Here is a 19,615-nt window from a genome sequence, read left to right on the forward strand (position 1 = left end):
TGTGGGGAACAAAGCCACACCGAGAAAGGACAGGCCATGGTTTGATATTGTCCGGTGAACGTCTCTTGGCCTCAGAAAGCCGCCACTTCCCGCAGTGCCAGCCCCTGGCCGTAGTCCGCCCTGAGCAGGTGAATTCCTCGGCTGAAACTCGCACATAGCAAGGAGACGGTGTCGCCAACAGCCAGGGAAGTCAAAGGGCCCGATCCATCCAGGGACAAGGTGAACAAGCAGGCTGTGAGGGAGAGGGAACCAGCAGCTTAGGCCAAGAGCATGGTGTCATAGAACGCGAGGTCTCTGCAACAAGCCCATGTAAATAAAGCACGTGCTACCTCCATGTAACCCAGACAGGGGTAGCACCCCGCTTCAGAGGACCGTGTGCCGGCAGGGAAGTCACACTGGGGTCAGCCGCACGGCCTCGACCACAGAGGAGGGCGCGTGGATCAAACAAGATGTGGATCACTTAGAAGCACGTTCACACAGCGGGGGCCTCGCCTGAAAGGACGTGGTAACGCGCTGCCTTCAGTCACCACCTGCCCAGAGAGCAAGGCAGGGGCCAGGGCAGGGGAGGACACACCAGGGTACTCGTCCCCAGCTGCTGGCCTCGGGGTCTTGCTCCCTTCAGGACAGAGGACATTGGGGCCCCAAGGGCAGTCTGAGGGCCTCCAGCCGACCCAGGCTCCCCCATGCCCATCTCGGAGGCCATGGGGGCACCTGGTGGGCAGGGCGGCACTTTCAGCCCTTGTTCTCCCTGGTCCCAGGGTTATGAATGCTGGGCCCGAGAGAGCTGCTCTCCCCGCCTGCTACACTGCTGCACTGGGCAGTGGGGGTGGGGGGGCAGCGCCGGGGGGCACAGCTGGGCCGCCCTCCCTTTGGAAGTTTGGCTGTATGCCACTAGACATGATGTCACAGCTTTTCTCTGAGGGGGCTCCCCTACCTTCCCCTGCCGGGAGCTAACTTTCTGGAAGTTTACTGGGGGAGGGATTTGTTGTGAGGTTTGCTAGGTTAACACTGCTCCCTGTGTCTGACAGAACCCCGTGTCCGGGACGAAACAGCATAGGGGCGCCTGGAGGGCTCAGTCGGTTTAATGTCTGGCTCTTGATTTTGGCTCAGGTCATGATCTTACTGTTTGGGAGATTGAGCCCCGCAACAGGCCTCTGGGCTGACAGCACGAAGCCTGCCTGGGATTCTCTCCCTCCCTCACTCTCTGCCCCTCCCCCACTTGTGTGCACTCGCTTGCATGTGCTCTCTCTGCCTCTCTGAAAAATAAGTGAACTTCAAAAAAAGAAAGTAGTATGGGGGCAGCGGGGTGCTAGCAAGGCAGCTTTCTGGAAGGAAAGAACCCACCACCACGACTCATAGCACTTGCCAGTCTGTAGTAAATCTTCCGAACACCCAGCGATCAGCCAGCAGGAGGGGCCCTGGCACCCCACTTCAGCGTGTTCCCTGAAACACCTTTCTGGTGCTATGAGGCGTCATGGCCTTGCTGCGACCTCAGACCGCAGCTGCAGCCTCAGAACGGAGCAGTCTTTCTGGGACTATCTCTACTCTCCCTCAGCCCCACTGAGAGCTGAGGCTCTCATTTTAGTCCTCGGAAACAGAATTTTAAAGTGGCAGTTCATGTTCTCTTTCCCAGACGTTTGGAGCATCACATGTTACAACCTGATGCAGAACTTGAGGTAGAAAGAACACTAAGAGCCAAATATATTTGATCTCTCGGGAACAAGTCTGCACAATACGGTCCCGGGGCTCATGTGGTGATGGCTTCCAGCCAGAGGTTGAACAGAATCCTGGTTATCTCGTAACCACTGGGGGCCTGGATGGTGGTAGGACACGAGTGGCTTTGTATTTGCTGAGCAACAGAGAGAGTTTCGGAGAAGCTTTTAGGACCCCATAAAGCTTTGAGAAACACCACCAGCAGGCTCCTTACCTCCAGTATCTTGGTTCCAGACCTTCACTTTGCAGTCATGTGATGAGGTAGCAAGTGTAGGCATCAAGGCTAAAGCTCTTGGTAGAAAGACACAGGATGCGACAGTCTGGAAATGCCCCTTATATTCACATATTCTGTTCCGCGTCTGCCGTAGGTCCCAGAGCTGCAGAGTAATGACACAGGCCGGCTGGCACACGCATACCTCTCCAGCTCCACACCTGCTTCGTTCCCTCACTGCCATCCTCCCAGCTTCTCATGAGCCACCGACTCCCTTCACTGACCTGCTCACACGGCCACCCCCGATCCACACCCGGCCCACCCACACAACAATCATCTATCCATCTAGCGATTATCTTAAACATCAACCATCTCCAACAGCCCTGGGTAAGGATGTGCCGGGAAAGTTGTCACTGTCCTCATTGAGGTCATGGTTAGGGAAGTGAAAGCTCCAAGTCCTACAGCATGATGGGATAGTATGGGGTCGCCTACTGTCTTTTTTAAAGGTTTTAATTTATTTATGGAATCTCTACGCCCCATGTGGGGCTCAAACTCACGACCCTGAGATCAAGAATCACACGCTCTCCCGACAGAGCCAGCCAGGCGCCCTTGGGTTGCCTACTTTCTGGACGGCTCAGGAGCTGCCTTCTATCAGCATCATGGCCTCTGTGGGTCCTGTGGAGACGGCAGAGTCAGGAGCAACTTCTTGAAAGCACACGCAGGCACAGACCTTCTGACTTATCGCCTGCGTGCTGACCCTCGATATATGAAGACGAGACCCCACAACAAAGGAGGGCCTGCCAATCCCACTCTCGCTGAAACAGTCAGACTGGCTAGAGAACAACATTCAGGAAGGAGAGCCAACTGAACCGTGGGCAAAAAGGCATGAAATCCGGACTCAACGGAACTGAGGACAATAACTTTCTAAGAGGAGAGTGATCTGAATTGTGTCTGAAGAACAATGAAACCACAGGACACCATGTCAGTTGCAGAAGCTGGAAATGCTTAGCTTGGTGAAGAGATGCTACACTAACAGCTTGGGGTTCGACGCCTCCCCCTACCCCTTACTAAAGGTGTGGTCATGGGGTGCCTGGCTGGCTCAGTCTGTAGAGGTGTGGTCTTAGGCAACAGATTTCAACTTGCCATGCCTCCGTTTCCTCATCTGTAAAACTGGGATTATTGTAGCACTTAACCCTTTAACTCACAAGGTTGTTTTAAGGATTAAATGAGATAATGTGTGTAATGTGCTCAGGCCAGTGCCTGGCATGTAATGTCTGATAAAATGGGGGCTGTAATGGTTCTATTTGGACTAGATGCCCCTTTTAACCTATATTCTACAATTAGGAATCCCAGGTACTTTGAAGGAGCCACGGCAATCTAACCCAAAATTCACTGTAAGGAAAGGTAAATGGGTGCAGGATGGGGTGGGCCCTCAACCAACGCTGGAGCTCCAAGCTTCCTGAAGAGCCTGCGGCCCCTTTACTGTGACCACGAGCACAATGGAAATACACTTGGCTCTTCAGACAGCCCCTCTCCTTTCTAAGGCCTGCTGGGCACGGGGCATTAGCCAGCGGGTTCTCAATGTTTAGCACCTCCCTATCTTGCCTCTCCGCCCATCCCTCTCCGCCCTCCCTCTGCTACCACTTTGGAGAGCCCAAGACTAAAGGAGGTTTCTTGAGAGACACATCTGGAATGTAAAGGCTCACAGTATGCACCCGGAATAGGCCTGAGCCGTAGTGGAGCTCCCCTGTGTAGCCAGTATAGACGTGAGGTCAGAGTAAGTAATTTGCTCATCAGCACCAGCCACCCGGACACCCCCAGTCTCTTACCGTGGCTTCGCAGCCTTCCCCTCCAGAGCCACTGCTGCAGGAGATGCATTTCTGTCCATCCTCACTGACCTCGCAGTAGGTCTGAATATGCTGCTTTGTGGGAAATACATGCGCTACCCGCAGTCCCCGGCTGTCCCACAGTCTGCAAGGAATTACAGCTGGAGATGAGTCTGTGGTAGAAGAGGCTGAAATACCCTTTACCATAAATCTTGGCTCTTGGCTGCTTCGGGCAGTCAGATGGCATGTCATGATTTACCTAAAAACAGGAGTATGAACCAGACCAAGCCTGGAGGCTCCAAAGCTGCCAGGAAATAACCAGTTTGAAAGACATCTGAGCTCTTTCTATTTTGAGGCCCAGTTAATAGGAATTTAGCCCAAGCATCTTAATTATACAAGTTAATTTGTTAATCTGGCCCTTTGGGATAATGCTTTCAATGGAGAAGAGGATATTTCTGTGCCTGTGGTTTAAAAAAAATTTTTTTTAAAGACACTTATTATGATCCAGAAGAGCAGTCACGATTCTAGAATCAGATACAACACATTTACAGGTCTTGGCCTCCCTGGGCCATGGGGAGTGTTTTATTCCACCTCTCGTCTCATTTTACCTCATTCCTGCGATTTTCTTAGTAGAATGAATCTCTTCTGAGATCCAAAGTTTCTAGTCATGCTTTCTACTCAAGAATGGTTTACTTCATTTGACTCCCCTCATGGGGATTCCGACCCCATTTCCCCAGACGAGGCCTCACTCGGGGGCCAGGTGATTGAGGACATCGGGAGCTGTGCAGGGGTGGCAAGTGAAGCCAGGCAGCTTGAAGCAGGCGACCAGCTTAACATGAGCTTAACCTAAGGATGTCCTGAGCTTCTCCGGAATACGGTCACACAGGGGGTGAGGGCGGGTTCAGACAGAATCGGCTGCTTCAGAACCATCCAGGACACAGGCTTTTTCCTGGTCTGAACTCTTGGCATCCAACCTGTACCCAGATGGTTCAGGGGGCCCTGTCAGAGAGACCCCAGCCCCAGCACAGGGCAGAAGCAGAAGGGCGGAAGGCTCTGGGAAGGCACAGCGATGAGGAGGAGCGGAGGGGGAAGGGAGTCACGTAGGCACAGAACCACAAACCTTCACCAGAAACACTTTCACGGCTGCTTGGGAAGCCCACCTGATGGTTTTATCTTCAGAAGTCTGTAGTACATATGGTTCCCGGGGGACCCAGCACAGGTGAGTGACCTGGAGAAAGCAAAATTTCCAAAACTTCTCCATACCAAAGCATTCTTCTACTGTCACCCCTGTAAACTGTGCTTGGGGTGCCTGGGTGACTCAGTCCGTTGAGCATCTAACTTTGGCTCAGGTCACGAGTTCGTGAGTTCAAGCCCCGCATCAGGCTCACTGCCGTCAGTACCAAGGCTGTCGGCGCAGAGCCCACTTCAGAGCCTCTGTCTCCCTCTCTTTCTGTCCCTCCCCTATTTGTGCTCTTTCACTCTCTCAAAAATAAACATTTAAAAAAACCCCAGCAACTGTGCTAACTAGCATCTCTGCACCACTTCTCACAGATGCTGACGATACATTGGACCTGGAGGGGTTCTGTGTTGTGCAGACACCCACCGGGCGTGCTCTACTGGTGAACCCTGGGTGAGCGGGAGCAATGGTGGCAGTGGGGCCAGTCGTGAGCACCTAAATGCACGCGAGTGCCACCCAAATGCACGCAGGCGCCACCCAAATGCACGCAGGCACCCAGACACGCGGTAGAGAGTTGCTGGCGAGCGGCCGCTAAGGAGAGTGGCCCCCTTGCTATGGTGGGACCATGAAACCCTAGTCTGAGGCCTCACAGGGTTCAGGAAGAGTGTTCTTTCTCTCCATCCCTGTAGCCCCTGCTGGACAGGCATGAAACAGTTTTCAAAACAACCCAAGGTGACAGGATTTTCTTCCAGCAACCTCCACAAATATGGAAGGCATAGGGCGAGCATACCTTGTCAAGGACAGTTGCCTTCAAAGTTGGAAAAGGTGCCCAGGACTGATATTTGATGTCCACTACAGGAACATCTACCATGTCAGGTCACAGGATTCTCCCCGGCTTATAAATGAGGACATACTATAACTTCCTTGGGGTAACACAGCTAAAAAGTGACGGATGTTGGGGCTCCTGGCTGGTTCAATCGGTAAACATGTGATTCTTGGTCTTGGGGTTGTGAGTTCAAGCCCCGTGTCAGATGTAGAGATTACTTAAAAAAAAATAAAGGTGATGGATTCATGATGTGAACCCACATATGACTGACCTCAAAGACTGTGGACTTTACATACCAGTCTGCTGCCAGAAAACACTGGTCTTCATAAACACGGCAAATTATACACAAAGCAAAGGGACATGCTTATTTCTCTGCACAGTGATACGTGTGCAGAACACACAACAAGCATAAGCGGGGAGATTCTGGAGGGCAGGGACTGTGTCCTGGGCCACTAACCCTGTTCCCAGCACAGAAGATGAGGAGTAAGTATATTTTGAGGGAATAAATGAGGACATGACTTAAAACTCTGACACGAACTAACAGAAGATCTGAAAGATCATCCAATCTGATAATGCTGAGAGGCTGGGTGCGAGGTGAGTGGTAACGAGGACCCATGCCTCTACTGCTGGCTGTGGGTCTCCTGACCCTTCCCCCAGGTTCTCTGCCTCACCCCTGCTCCCTTCTGCTGTCCTGCTCTGTGCCAAGTTTGAGTTCCTACCAGGTTCCTGGAGACGGACACTCTCTCCGCACACTGTCCGGTGCCAACGTCCCACAGAAGCAGGGTGTTGTCCCGAGAGCCAGTGCACAGCTGCGAAGAGTCTGGGAAACACGGGAAAGCTGGGTCGGTGAGAGGAGCCTGGCATGGGGCTTTCTGGAAAGCACATCAGCGCTGGGAAGAGATCAGTTGCACCTCACCTGGACTCACAGCCAATCCAGTGACCACCATGGCGTGGCCAGAGAACTGCTGCCTTGGTTGGGAGGGGCCGTGCAAGTCCCACATCATGACCGTCCTGTCACGAGAGGCGCTGAAGAACTGGCTTGATCTGCACACACAGGCTATCTGCTCAAGAGAAAAACTGCTCCAGGTGCCACTGTGCTTGGACTTCAAAATGGGAAACAGGGCGGGATGCCTGGGTGGCTCACTCAGTTAGACTCCCGCTCTTGCTTTCCGCTCGCTGACAGTGCAAAGCCTGCTTGGGATTCTCTCTCTCTCTCTCTCTCTCTCTCCCCCTCTCTCCCCGCCCCTCTTTGCCTCTCTCTCTCTCTCAAAATAAAGAAATGAACTTAAATGTTTTAATAGGAAACAGGAGGATGAGGGTGTTAGGGCCTGAGGCTCTCGCAGGCCCAGCCTCTGGCACCTCAACACCATAATCTGTGCTGCACGAGTTGTGGCTGTTGCCCAGGTTCATTCTGGTGGGGCTGCCATCTCAATTCCAATTATTAGCTCATTTAGGGGGATTCCAGAGACGGCAGTTGTAGAAATTGGCATTCTCCATCATTTCTGCTGCAAGCTCACTCTACCCTGTAATGCTTTTTTAACAAATTAATATTTAAAATTTTTAATATTTCTTTTTCACACACACACACACACACACACACACACACACACACATATACACACACAGTACAAGCAGGAGAGGGGCAGAGAGAGAGGGAGACAAGAATCCGAAGCAGGCTCCGGGCTCTGAGCTGTCAGCACAAAGTCAGTGCGGGGCTCAAACTCATGAATCATGAGATCATGACCTGAGCCAAAGTTGGACGCTTAACCAACTGAACCACCCAGCTGCCCCAACAAAATTAATTTTTATTTAACCATTGTTGGCTTTAAAAAACTTTCCCGAACTAGACTGGAAGGTTCCCAAGCGTGGAGATTCTGTCGTTTTTCTAGCTACAGTGAACACACAGGCAGCCTTCAGTACGCACCCCTGCTGAATTAGGACAGTCCGGGGAGTTCTTCCCAGCTGTTCTCTGCTTACCACCTGAGCTACTAGGGGCTTAGTGACAAAACATGAGAGGATGGTCTGCTCTGTTTTGCCTCAAGAAGGCCTTCACAGCGTCAAATGAAGCCCCTGCATTTTCCCTAAGACTGAATATTCCCTCACTCTTCGTACGCACAGCTCTGAGATACTCCCTTCCTTATTCAGTTCCAAATTCCCTCCGTGAGAATAACTGGTTGATAATTACCTTCGTGATTTCTCGTTCATGTCCTTTGAAAGTTCTCACCACATTTCCGGTTTTCCAGTTATAGGCCACCACTGTCTGCAGAGTCAGCACACTCGTCAGAATCTTTGTAATATTTTAAGTGGATTTTTATTTAACTGAAACCACAAGCCGTTACTTCATTCCCCACCTCATTTTGCCCTCTCTGTCGAACATTAGGGCTTTATTGTAGCCTCTCCCCTCGTGTGCCCCCGTACAGACTTTCTTTTCTTCCCTCCCGACCTACCAAGCAGCCCTCTGTGTCTCCAGGGCCACGGGCTGCCCCTCAGAGCCTCACTGACGGGTTCAGAAGACACTCCCCAAGGGGGACTGACTTGGGCTGAAGGTCTGGTTATAGATGCTGAAGTGAAATGCCACATGGGATTAGAGTCTTCTCCTCTACTTGTGTTGTACTTTTTTTTAAATTTTTAAATGTTTTATTTATTTTTGAGAGAAAGAGACAGCGTGAGCAGGGGAGGGTCAGAGAGAGAGGGAGACACAGAATCCAAAGACAGGCTCCAGGCTCTGAGCCAGCTGTCAGCACAAAGACTGATGCAGGGCTCAAACCCATGAACCGTGAGATCATGACTTGAGCCGAAATTGGACGCTTAACCGACTGAGCCACCCAGGTGCCCCCCTTGTGTCGTACTTTTATTTTAGTGTAGTTTAAAAAAATTGTGGTGGCTCAGTCGTCAAGCATCTGACTTCGGCTCAGGTCACAGTCTCATAGTTCATGAGTTTGTCCCACATCAGAGGAACTCGAGCCCTGCTTTGGGTGAGCTCTGCTTCTCTCTCTCTCTGTCTCTCCCACACCTTGCCTTTCCTGGGGATTCTCTCTCTCCCTGCCTGCACCCCATGCTCACTTGCACCCTCTTTAAAAAAAAATTTAAAAATTTGCCATCTTAAAAAAAATTTACCATCTTAATAATTTTAAGGTATGCAGTTCAGTACTGTTAAGTATATTCACACTGTTGAAAACCAGATCACACTTTTTTTTCTAATTTCAAAAAAAACCTCATAATTCCATCTGCCAGAGAGAATCATTATTAAAACTTTCTTTCCATCCTTTTCCCAGGTGTATACTTTAATATCCTGTGGTGAGTGTTTCTCTTCCTGAGCAGGAGGCTCCCTGCTACGCCTCCTCTGGCCTGGTCTCCGGTAGTTCATAGCTAGAGACTAAGGAGCTTGTCAGCACTGGACCTCGTTAAACCCCAGTTTCTTCATTTGTAAAACAGAGAGGCTGACCCTTCCCTACCTACCCCACACAGGTGAAGATCATATAAATAAAATTTCATACATCTAAGATGATACTGACTTTCTGACAAAATGCTGTCAATTAAATTATACCAGGCTTTATCACCAATTTTTATTTTATTTATTTATTTTTAAGTAGGCTCCACATCCAACATGGGGCTTGAACTCATAACCCTGAGATCAAGAGGTGTACGCTCTATGGACTGAACCAGTCAGACACCCCTATCATCAATTTTTGGATGCGCACTGATTTCCAAGGTGCTAAAGTATAAAAACGCAAGCGTCTTAGAGTCCATGAAATACAATGTGAAAATGAGAGGAATGAAAAGAATCAACACTTTTGCTACCAATGTCCTAGCTGTGAGTGCTGTGACAGAGCCAGATGGGGTGGGTGGGGGGGTCCAAGTTCATGGTGACAGTGGGAGGAAGGGCAGGAGCACAGAAGGGCGGGATCATGACGCACACCAGGGTAGAGATTTGGGCAAGAGCTGCAAAGAAGAGACTGGAAGTCTCCTTTTGGTGACAAGTACCTCCTGTGTCTGTGTGGGTATGAAAATGGGTTNTGACAGAGCCAGATGGGGGGGGGGGGGGGGTCCAAATTCAAGGTGACAGTGGGAGGAAGGGCAGGAGCACAGAAGGGCGGGATCATGACGCACACCAGGGTAGAGATTTGGGCAAGAGCTGCAAAGAAGAGACTGGAAGTCTCCTTTTGGTGACAAGTACCTCCTGTGTCTGTGTGGGTATGAAAATGGGTTGGCTGGAATAACACTCATCATTTATAGAAAGCACGTGAGTGGTCTGGGACATCACCAAACATCTCACCACCTGATCCTCACCACTGTCCTGGGAGGCTGGTATCATAATCCCCATTTCATGGATACGGAGACTGAGGCTCAAAACCAGTAGGCGGCTTGCCCAGAGGAATAGGAGGAGGCAGAGCAGGGACTTACACCCAGTGTTCCTGAGTCTAAAGCCCATGGTTTTACACAAGTCAACACGACTTCCAGAAACGCAAAGCCAGCGCTCCCTCTCAAACAGCTCCCCGTGTCCTCAGGAAGCTGGCTCCCTGGCAAGGCACGCACACCCCACCTTATCTTTGCCTCCAGAGATACACAGGTCTGGGCTCAGAGCAGCAACGACAGACACAGTATCCACGTGGGCCGGGCTATACTCCTGACACACTTTAGTCTGAATTCTCTCTTCTAGAATTCCGTCGGGCCTGCTAAGAGAGGAAGGCAGATGAGAGGCCCACCGGTATGGAGTGCAGCGGGGCCGGGGAAGAGGAGGGGCTACGGGAGAGGCTGAGGAGAAATCTGGACAAGGAGTACAGAAGGCACACCCGCGGCCACTGCCGGAAATGGGATTATTAACGCTGGGCACGCTCAGGACGACCCAAGAACTGGAATCCAATAAAGGGGAATCCTGAAGCCAAGAAGCCCGGAGTCTTTGCTCACCCAGGGGACTAGTCCCAAAGCTGCAGGGCCCCGCTCTGCGAGGCCGCGGACACTCGCCAATCGGCTGTTTCTCATCACAAGGAAACAGACCAAACTGTTCTGAGAAGGGCATCAATAATCGCTCTGAGCCTTCTCTTTTTTTAGTGGAGAATTAAAAAAAAAAAGTTTTTTAAAGTAATCTCGGGGCGCCTGGGTGGCTTAGTCGGTTGAGCGTCCGACTTTCACTTAGGTCATGATCTCGCAGTTCATGGGTTCGGGCCCCGCGTCAGGCTCTGTGCTGACTGCCAGCTCAGAGCCTGGAGCCTGTTTCAGAGTCTGTCACTCCCTCTCTCTCTGACTCTCCCCTGCTCACGCTGTCTCTCTCTCTCTCCTAGAAATAAATAAAACATTGAAAAAATAATAAAAAAAAAATCTCTACACCTAACGTGGAGCTCGAACTCACAACCCTGAGATCAAGAGTCACATGCTCTACTGAGTGAGCCAACCAGGCGCCCCTTTAGTGGAGAATTCTAATGCACAGGGTAAAGCGTGGGAGCCCTGTGTAGGAGTGCCAAACCTGTACTTGTACGTGCTGTGCTTGAGTTTGCTTTGCAGTTTCCCCATGGCCGCACAGCACCTACGCAAAACCTTGTGAGGCGCAGCATCCCTCGTGGCTGCCGGAAGATGTGTCCCCTGTTGAGTAAGAAAAACACATACTGTTAGTTTTGTTAGGCGTGACAATGGTGGTATGATTACATGAACATAAATCCTTCTTTTTTTAAAAGACTAATTCATTGTACTTCTTCGTTTTTCCTCCTCTCTCTCCCTGCCTCCTCTTCAGGCTCTGGGAATGCACCCTCCAGCAAGACTTTAGATCAGCAAAAACAAAAGTAATTTAAAAATTTTTTAATGTTTTTATTTATTTTTGAGAGGGAGAGACAGAGTGCTGGGGTTGGTGGGGGAAGGGGGGGAGGAAGGAGTAGAGAGAGAGGGAGCAGGCTTCAGGCTCTGAGCTGTCAGCACAGAGCCCGACATGGGGCTCAAACCCACGAATTGTGAGATCATGACCTGAGCTGAAGTCGGACGCTTAACTGACTGAGCCACCCAGAAGCCCAAAAACAAAAATGAATTTTAAAAATACAAAGAGGTTTTTCAACAAGTTGAATGTAGGATTACCAAATGACCCAACAATTCTACTCCTGAGAAGATAGCCAAGATAATTGAAAATAGGTGTTCAGGGGCACCTGGGTGGCTCAGTCAGTTGAGCGTCTGACTTTGGTTCAGGTCATGATCTCACAGTTCGTGGGTTTGAGCCCCGCATCAGGCTCTGTGCTGACAGCTAGCTCAGAGCCTGGAGCCTGTTTCAGATTCTGTACCTCCCTCTCTCTGACCCTCCCCTGCTCTCGCTGTCTCTCTCTCTCTCTCTCTCTCTCTCAGAAATAAATAAAATATTAAAAAAAATAGGTGTTCAAACAAAAGTTTATACATGAATGTTCATGGCAACACTGTTGACAACAGCAAAGAGGGGAAAATAACCCAAATGTCCAGCAACGGATGAATGAATAAACAAAATGTGGTATGTCCATGCAATGATTATTATTCAACCATAAAAAGGAATAATGGTTTGATATATATGATAGTATAGATGAACCTTGAAAACATCACACTAAGCAAAAGAAGCTGGGCACAAAAGGCCACGTGTTGTCTGATTCCATTCGTATGAAATATCCCTGGTCAGAAATTACATAGACAGAAGGCAGGTTGATGGCCGCCAAGGGCTGGGAGATGGGGGAATAGGGAAGGGCCACTTTAATAGGTACAGAGTTTCCTTTATGGATAATGTAAATGTTCTGGAACTAGACTTTGTGGATGGTTGCATAACACTGTGTATACACTAAACAATAATACACTTTATGTTATGCATATTCTACTACAATAAATACTAGGTGTATTTGAAAATAAAAAATAATTTTCACCAGTGAAGCTTCTTGAAAAGGGCCTTAGTTATTCTAAAAGGTTATAACCTTCCTAGCGTGCTGGTCTGTTTTTTTAATAATTTCACATGGGGCAGCTGGGTGGCTCAGTTGGTTAAGCATCCAAGTTCTGCTCAGGTCATGATCTCACCGCTCATGAGTTTGAGCCCCGCGTCAAACTCTATGCTGACAGCTCAGTGCCTAGACCTGCCTCAGATATTGTCTCCCTCTCTCTCTGCCTCTACCCTGCATGTACCTTGTCTCTCTCTTTCAAATATAAATTTAAAAAAATAATAATTTCACGTGACACTTCTCTAAATTAGCGTGCCACATCACGAAATAACTCTGGTAAGAATGAGATTCTAGGGACATCTGGTTAGCTCAGTTGGTCAAGTATGTCACTCTTTTTTTAACTTTTTGTTTTAAGTTTATTGATTTCTTTTGAGAGAGAGGGAGAGAGAGAATCCCAAGCAGGCTCCGTGCTGTCAGTACAGAGCCCTGTGTGGGGCTCGAACTCCTGAACTATGAGATCATGACCTGAGCCGAAACCAAGAGTCAGACAATGCTAAAACTGACTGAGCCACCCAGGTGCCCTGGTAGAGCATGCGACCCTTGATCTCAGGTCATGAGTTTAAACCCCATGATGAGTGTGGAGCCTACTGTAAAAAAAAAGAAAAGAAAAGAAAACAATGAGGTGCAAGAGCTAAGGACACTAACTGAGACAATATAGGTAGTGACCTAGACAAGCAGTTGTTAAAGCATGATCTGAAGACTGGTAGGGGTCCCTGAGACCCTTTCAAGGAGTCTGTATGGCCCTTCCTTTTCCAACCACATCTCTGTGTGAGGTTTGATTTCCTTCTTACGCTACAACCCCAGTTACAATGTTACAACCCCAGTAACGTGACAATGGATCAAATGCAGAAGCAGATATAATATAAAAACCCAACCACCTTGGGGCATCTGGGTGGCTCAGTTGGTTAAGCGTCCGACTTTGGCTCAGGTCATGATCTCATGGTTCGTGGGTTCGAGCCCCACGTCGGGCTCTGTGCTGACAGCTAGCTCAGAGCCTGGAGCCTGTCTTTGGATTCTGTGACTCCCTCTCTCTCTGACCCTCCCCTGCTCATGCTGTCTCTCTCTCTCTCTCTCAAAAATAAATAAAACATTAAAAAAAAAAAAACCCAACCACCTTATGTTGAAACCAAACATGTGAACAAGAACTACAAAAATGTAAAACAATGCCACTCTCTTACAATCAAGTTCTTTTTTAATGTTTTTATTTATTTATTTATTTTTTTAAATGTTTTATTTATTTCTAGCAGAGAGAGAGAGACAGCGTGAGCAGGGGAGGGTCAGAGAGAGAGAGAGTCACAGACTCTGAAACAGGCTCCAGGCTCCGAGCTGGCAGTCAGCACAGAGCCCGACGCGGGGCCTGAACCCACGAACCGCGAGATCATGACCTAAGCGAAAGTCGGACGCTTAACCGACTAAGCCACCTGGGCGCCCCTGTTTTTATTTATTCTTGAGAGAGAGAGAGAGAGAGAGAAGAGAGAGACAGAGCACGAATCGGGGAGGGACTGAGAGAGAGGGAGACACAGAATCCAAAGCAGGGTCCAGACTCTGAGCTCTCCATACAGAGCCCGAGTTGGACCGTGAGATCATGACCTGGACCAAGGTTGGATGCTTAATGGACTGAGCCACCCAGGTGCCCCTCCACCAATTTTTTTGTGTGTTTTGGAAAGCAATTTTTTTCCTACTTTTTTTTTTAAATAGGCTTTAAGTTAGGGATTTAAACTCACGACCCTGAGATCAAGAGTCACATGCTCTACTGACTGAGCCAGCCAGGTACCCCTAGAAAGCATTTTTTTATAAAATTATATTAACATGTAATAGGTTTATAATTATTATTTTAAATTGAATACATAAACATTTTTAAAATATCTGTTTTAACATAAAGGGCACCTGGATGTCTCAGTCAGATAAGTGACTGACTTCAGCTCATATCATGATCTCGGGGTTTGTGAGTTTAAGCCCCACGCTGGGCTCTGTGCTGACAGCTCAGAGCCTGGAGCCTGCTGTGGATTCTGTGTCTCCCTCTCTCTCTGCCCCTTCCCTGCTCGCACCATGTCTTTCTCTCAAAAATAAATAAACATAAAAAATATTTTNTCCACCAATTTTTTTGTGTGTTTTGGAAAGCAATTTTTTTCCTACTTTTTTTTTTAAATAGGCTTTAAGTTAGGGATTTAAACTCACGACCCTGAGATCAAGAGTCACATGCTCTACTGACTGAGCCAGCCAGGTACCCCTAGAAAGCATTTTTTTATAAAATTATATTAACATGTAATAGGTTTATAATTATTATTTTAAATTGAATACATAAACATTTTTAAAATATCTGTTTTAACATAAAGGGCACCTGGATGTCTCAGTCAGATAAGTGACTGACTTCAGCTCATATCATGATCTCGGGGTTTGTGAGTTTAAGCCCCACGCTGGGCTCTGTGCTGACAGCTCAGAGCCTGGAGCCTGCTGTGGATTCTGTGTCTCCCTCTCTCTCTGCCCCTTCCCTGCTCGCACCATGTCTTTCTCTCAAAAATAAATAAACATAAAAAATATTTTTGAGGGGGTGCCTGGGTGGCTAAGTTGGTTAAGTGTGGCCTATGGCTCAGGTCATGATCTCTCGACTCGTGAGTTTAAGCCCTGTGTTGGGGTTTGTGCCTGGAGCCTGCCTCAGATTCTGTGTCTCCCTCTTTCTCTGCCCCGCCCCTGCTGGCAATCTTTCTCTCTCTCTCAAAAATTAAACATTAAAAATTTTTTTCTTTAATTTTCTAATGAAAAAAATTATTTTAAATATCTGTTTTAATGTCAGTAGGTGGCAGAGTAGAACCCAATCTAAACCTACATAACAAAAGCTCTTTGAGATCCCCAGTGATTTTTAAGAGTAAAAGGAAGTCCTGAGGCCAAAAAGTTTGAGAACCACTGGCCTAGAACTTAAGTAATGTCAAAAGTGGGTGATACATTAGAATAAATAGAATTACTGTTTTTCAGATTTATTTGCAATGTCCCAACAACTAATAAGGCTAGAACTAAGACAACGAATTAGACATTCAAAGTGCTAATCCATATATTCATTCAGAGAACACCTCCTAAGCACCCAATCTGTGGAGCTCCTATACTGGTGGCTGGTGAAACAGGAAAAAAGTGACAGGAAGAAATGGCCAGCGTGCATATCTGCTGGGGCTGAAGATCTGACTAGGGGCTAATCTCAGCTACTCTGGTCACGTTTCCGCTGCAACTAGCTCTTCTGAGAAGCCAGAGGAGACAGCGGAGTACACGGGGGCGAGAGTACTCACTGCCCATCTCCTCTGTGACTGTTTAAAGTTTAGGAGAGGAGTTTCATATGGGCATGACTGGCCCAGCTCAAGGAAGAAGGGTCTACAGGAAGAAAAGCAGTTAAAATTTGCCAAGTATTCTCAGTCATACCATTAAAAAACAGTTTTCCAATGCATGAATGTTGGAAACAAAACACTAAAATAATGAAACCCAACCTTTATGCCTAGAGATAAGTGCACCTATGGCTAAACCCGTGAATTAAACAGAAATTATATATTTCACAGCTGTAGTTCAGAGTTATTGCACATACTTGATTTACTCTGTATGTTTGCGAGATTATTTATAAATGTTGTATAACCTTAAACTTTTCACAAAACTACATTTTTATAAGTATGTAAGGTGAAAATAAGACTTGTTTGCCTGCTAAAAAAACAAAAAAACAAAAACAGTTTTCCAGGGGCACCTGGGTGGCTCAGTGGGTTAAGCATCCGACATCAGCTCAGGTCATGATCTCATGGTCCATGAATTTGAGCCCCACGTCAGGCTCTGTGCTGACAGCTCAGAGCCTGGAGCCTGATTCAGATTCTGTGTCTCCCTCTCTCTCTGCCCCTCCCCCACTCACACTCTGTCTCTTTCTCTCTCTCTCTCAAAAATAAACATGAAAAAAAAATTTTTAAGTTTTCCAGAAGAATTTCAGCTTACATTTTGAGCAACTGCCAGCACTGCCCTCCCAACTACACAGGTACCCAGTACAGAAGCACGTGCAGCGAAAAGAACATTGTGTGTCCCACGGAGAGCGCTGGGCTCCCGCCCCCACTCTGCCCTATCCTACTGTGAGCCCTTGGGTTCTTCCATTGCCTGCTCTGTACCTCAGCTTCCCCATCTATACATGAGGATACAGATTCAATGATTTTTAGAAGGCTGTGTGCTCCCTAAGAGGAAGGAGTCTCATATTCATCTTTGTACCCCAAGTGGCTGGCACAGTATGGCAAAAACATTTCTTGTTAAGTAGTGAATCTAAGGTCCCTTCTAGTTCAGACATCCTAGGATTCTCTATAACAAGCCTTCGATATGCTGACAGAAAAAAATTCCAGGATAATTTTCAAAACTCTTGGGATGTTGCATTGCTTATAGATGGATAGAGGCCACAGGGCTTCCTGTCTGCTTGCGTAGCCCATTTTTTTCAACATTATTGTCTAACTAAGGACAGATGCCATGCATAGATCTAGGTCACCCAAAACAGCAAATGCTATAAATGGATTGGCTTTGCTTAAAACTGATTGGATTCTTAGCTGATAGCATCTGGAGAGCCATATTCCCATCTGAATTCACAGGACATTCTAAGCAAGCGATAACTTTTAGAATTACTTACCCCCTGACCAACAGGGTTTTCTTGGTGAGCCGCAGTATTCAATGTAGTGTAACATTTATCCTTCGGAAAATAGTACAGGCAGCCACTTCCTAATCTCTGTAATTATTGAAAAGACGCTTAAATTAATCTCTTCTCTAAGTATCTTTGTTTGCACTGAAAGGAGAATCACAAGGTAAATACTTTGTTTAATTAAAGAGATTGTTTAGTGTAGTTTTCCCTCACAAAGAAAGAGATGTCCTACCAAATTCCAAGATCATATAACTGGTAGATTTCCAAAAATCAGGGAAAGTATACCAAAATGTTAATTATACATCTATTTTCATTAATTGAGTAATTAACCAAGTAAGCTCTACACCCAATGTGGGGCTTGAACTCACCACCTCAAGATCAAGAGTCACATGCTCTACTGACTGAGCCAACCACGTGCCTGGATAGGTCTATTTTAAAATATACAAAGTAGGAGAGTGCCTGGCTGGCTTAGTCGGTGGAACATGTGACTCCTGATCTCGGGTCATGAGTTCAAGCCCTACTTTGGGTATGGAGACTACTGGAAGGAAGGAAGGAAAGAAGGAAGGGAGAAAGGAAGGTGGGAGGAAGGGGGGGAGGAAGGGAGGAAGGAAAGGAGCGAGGAAGATACAAATGGGGGGGGGCACCTGGCTGGTTCAGTGGGTAAAGCATGCAACTCTTGATCTTGGTGTTGTGAGTTTGAGCCCCACACTGAGTATAGATGACTTAAAAATAAAAATTTTAAATAAATAAATGAATAAATAAATATACAAAGTAGGATATATTTAAATTTTTTTTTAAGTTTTATTTACTTATTTTGAGAGAGTGAGCAGTGGAAGGACAGAGAAAGACATTCCAAACAGGCTCCACACCGCTAGTGCAGAACCCAACAAGGGGCCGAAACTCACGAACTGCGACATCATGACCTGAGCCGAAGGCAGGCATTTAACCAACTGAGCCACCCAGGTACCCCATTCCAAAAATGTTCAGAGCTGACTGCTTACTTCAAACCTTACTGTTTCTGTGAGAATGGCAACTTCTCCTCTTTATTTATTTTTTTTAAATGTTTGTTCATTTAGAGGTACCTGCGTGGCTCAGTCGGTTAAGCATCTGACTTCAGCTCAGGTCATGATCTCACAGTTGTGAGTTTGAGCCCCACATCGGGCTATGTGGTGACAGCTCAGAGCCTAGAGCCTGCTTCGGATTCTGGGTCTTCCTCTCTCTCTGCTCCTTTCCCATTCATGCTCTGTCTCTGTCTCTCAAAAATGAATAAAATTTTTTAAAAATGCTTAAAAACATTTATTTATTTTTGAGAGAGAGTGTGTGCAAGCAGGTGAGGGGCAGAGAGAGAGACAGAATCCTAAGCAGGCTCCACACTCTTAGCACAGGGCCCGATGCAGGGCTCGAACCCACAAACCGTGAGATCATGACCTGAGCTGAAACTCTCCTGAGTTTCCTGAGCAGTCCTCTCCTGTTTAAAATAATACATTAATAAATATGAATCATAAGATTTGAATTGTGGAAGAGCTTTTCAAAAACATCACATATAAACCATTTATTTAAAGATTTGAAGGGGCACCTGAGTGGCTCAGCTGGTTAAGTGTCCCAACACTTGATCTCAGCTCAAGTCTTGATCTCAGGGTAGTGAGTTTAAGCTCCACACTGGGCTCCATACTTGGCATGGAGCCTACTTAAAATAATAATGATAATAAAGAAAAAAAAGATCTGAAGAATCAGGGCAGAAACATTATATGCTCAAAATTCTAACTAGGTAGATCTCCTGACTTCTAGTCCAGAATTTCCCTTATAAACATCTACAAAGAAGAAACAGTTTTAGTAGATTTTAACAGCTCTATTTTAAGAACTTGAATAAAAAATTCTAAATACCAACTGACAGAGTAGCTTATTCAAAAAATGAAGAGCATGGGGTGCCTGGGTGGCTTAGTCAGTTGAGCATCCAACTTTTTGATTTCGGCTCAGGTCATGATCTCACGGTTTGTGAGACAAAGCCCCATGTTGGACTCTGGACTGGTAGCTCAGAGCCTGCTTGCAATTCTTGGTCTCCCTCTGTCTCTGCCCCTCCCTCACTTGCTCTCTCAAAAACAAATAAATAAAACTTAAAAAAATTTTTTTAATGTTTATTTTTAAGAGCGAGACAGAGTGCGAGCGGGGGAGGGGCAGAGAGTGAGGGAGACACAGAATTTGAAACAGGCTCCAGGGTCTGAGCTGTCAGCACAGAGCCTGACACGGGGCTCGAACTCGTGAACTGCCAGATCATGACCTGAGCCAAAATC

General features: G+C 47.3%; 1 protein-coding gene across 2 annotated transcripts in view; it reads right to left on the bottom strand.

The window, feature by feature from the left end:
- Positions 1-28: 28 nt before the first annotated feature.
- The window catches only part of WDR31 (WD repeat domain 31), a 32,530-nt gene continuing 12,943 nt past the window's right edge, over positions 29-19,615 (bottom strand). Inside the window, exons 2-11 of one of the 2 annotated variants that reach the window (XM_077769908.1) lie at positions 17,316-17,411; positions 11,218-11,333; positions 10,297-10,426; positions 7,939-8,013; positions 6,670-6,814; positions 6,473-6,573; positions 4,911-4,978; positions 3,754-3,895; positions 1,928-2,090; positions 29-232 (exon numbers count right to left, since the gene is read on the bottom strand). In XM_077769908.1, coding sequence (XP_077626034.1) covers positions 72-232; positions 1,928-2,090; positions 3,754-3,895; positions 4,911-4,978; positions 6,473-6,573; positions 6,670-6,814; positions 7,939-8,013; positions 10,297-10,426; positions 11,218-11,264 — 1,032 coding nt within the window. In that variant the 5' untranslated portion in view covers positions 11,265-11,333; positions 17,316-17,411 and the 3' untranslated portion in view covers positions 29-71. Of the gene's footprint in view, positions 233-1,927; positions 2,091-3,753; positions 3,896-4,910; positions 4,979-6,472; positions 6,574-6,669; positions 6,815-7,938; positions 8,014-10,296; positions 10,430-11,217; positions 11,334-17,315; positions 17,412-19,615 lie in introns of both variants that reach the window. The other variant, XM_077769907.1, reaches the window with a different exon arrangement.

The sequence above is a fragment of the Crocuta crocuta genome, unplaced genomic scaffold (assembly GCF_008692635.1).
Source record: "Crocuta crocuta isolate KB4526 unplaced genomic scaffold, BGI_CrCroc_1.0 scaffold95, whole genome shotgun sequence".
Taxonomy (NCBI): Eukaryota; Metazoa; Chordata; class Mammalia; order Carnivora; family Hyaenidae; genus Crocuta; species Crocuta crocuta.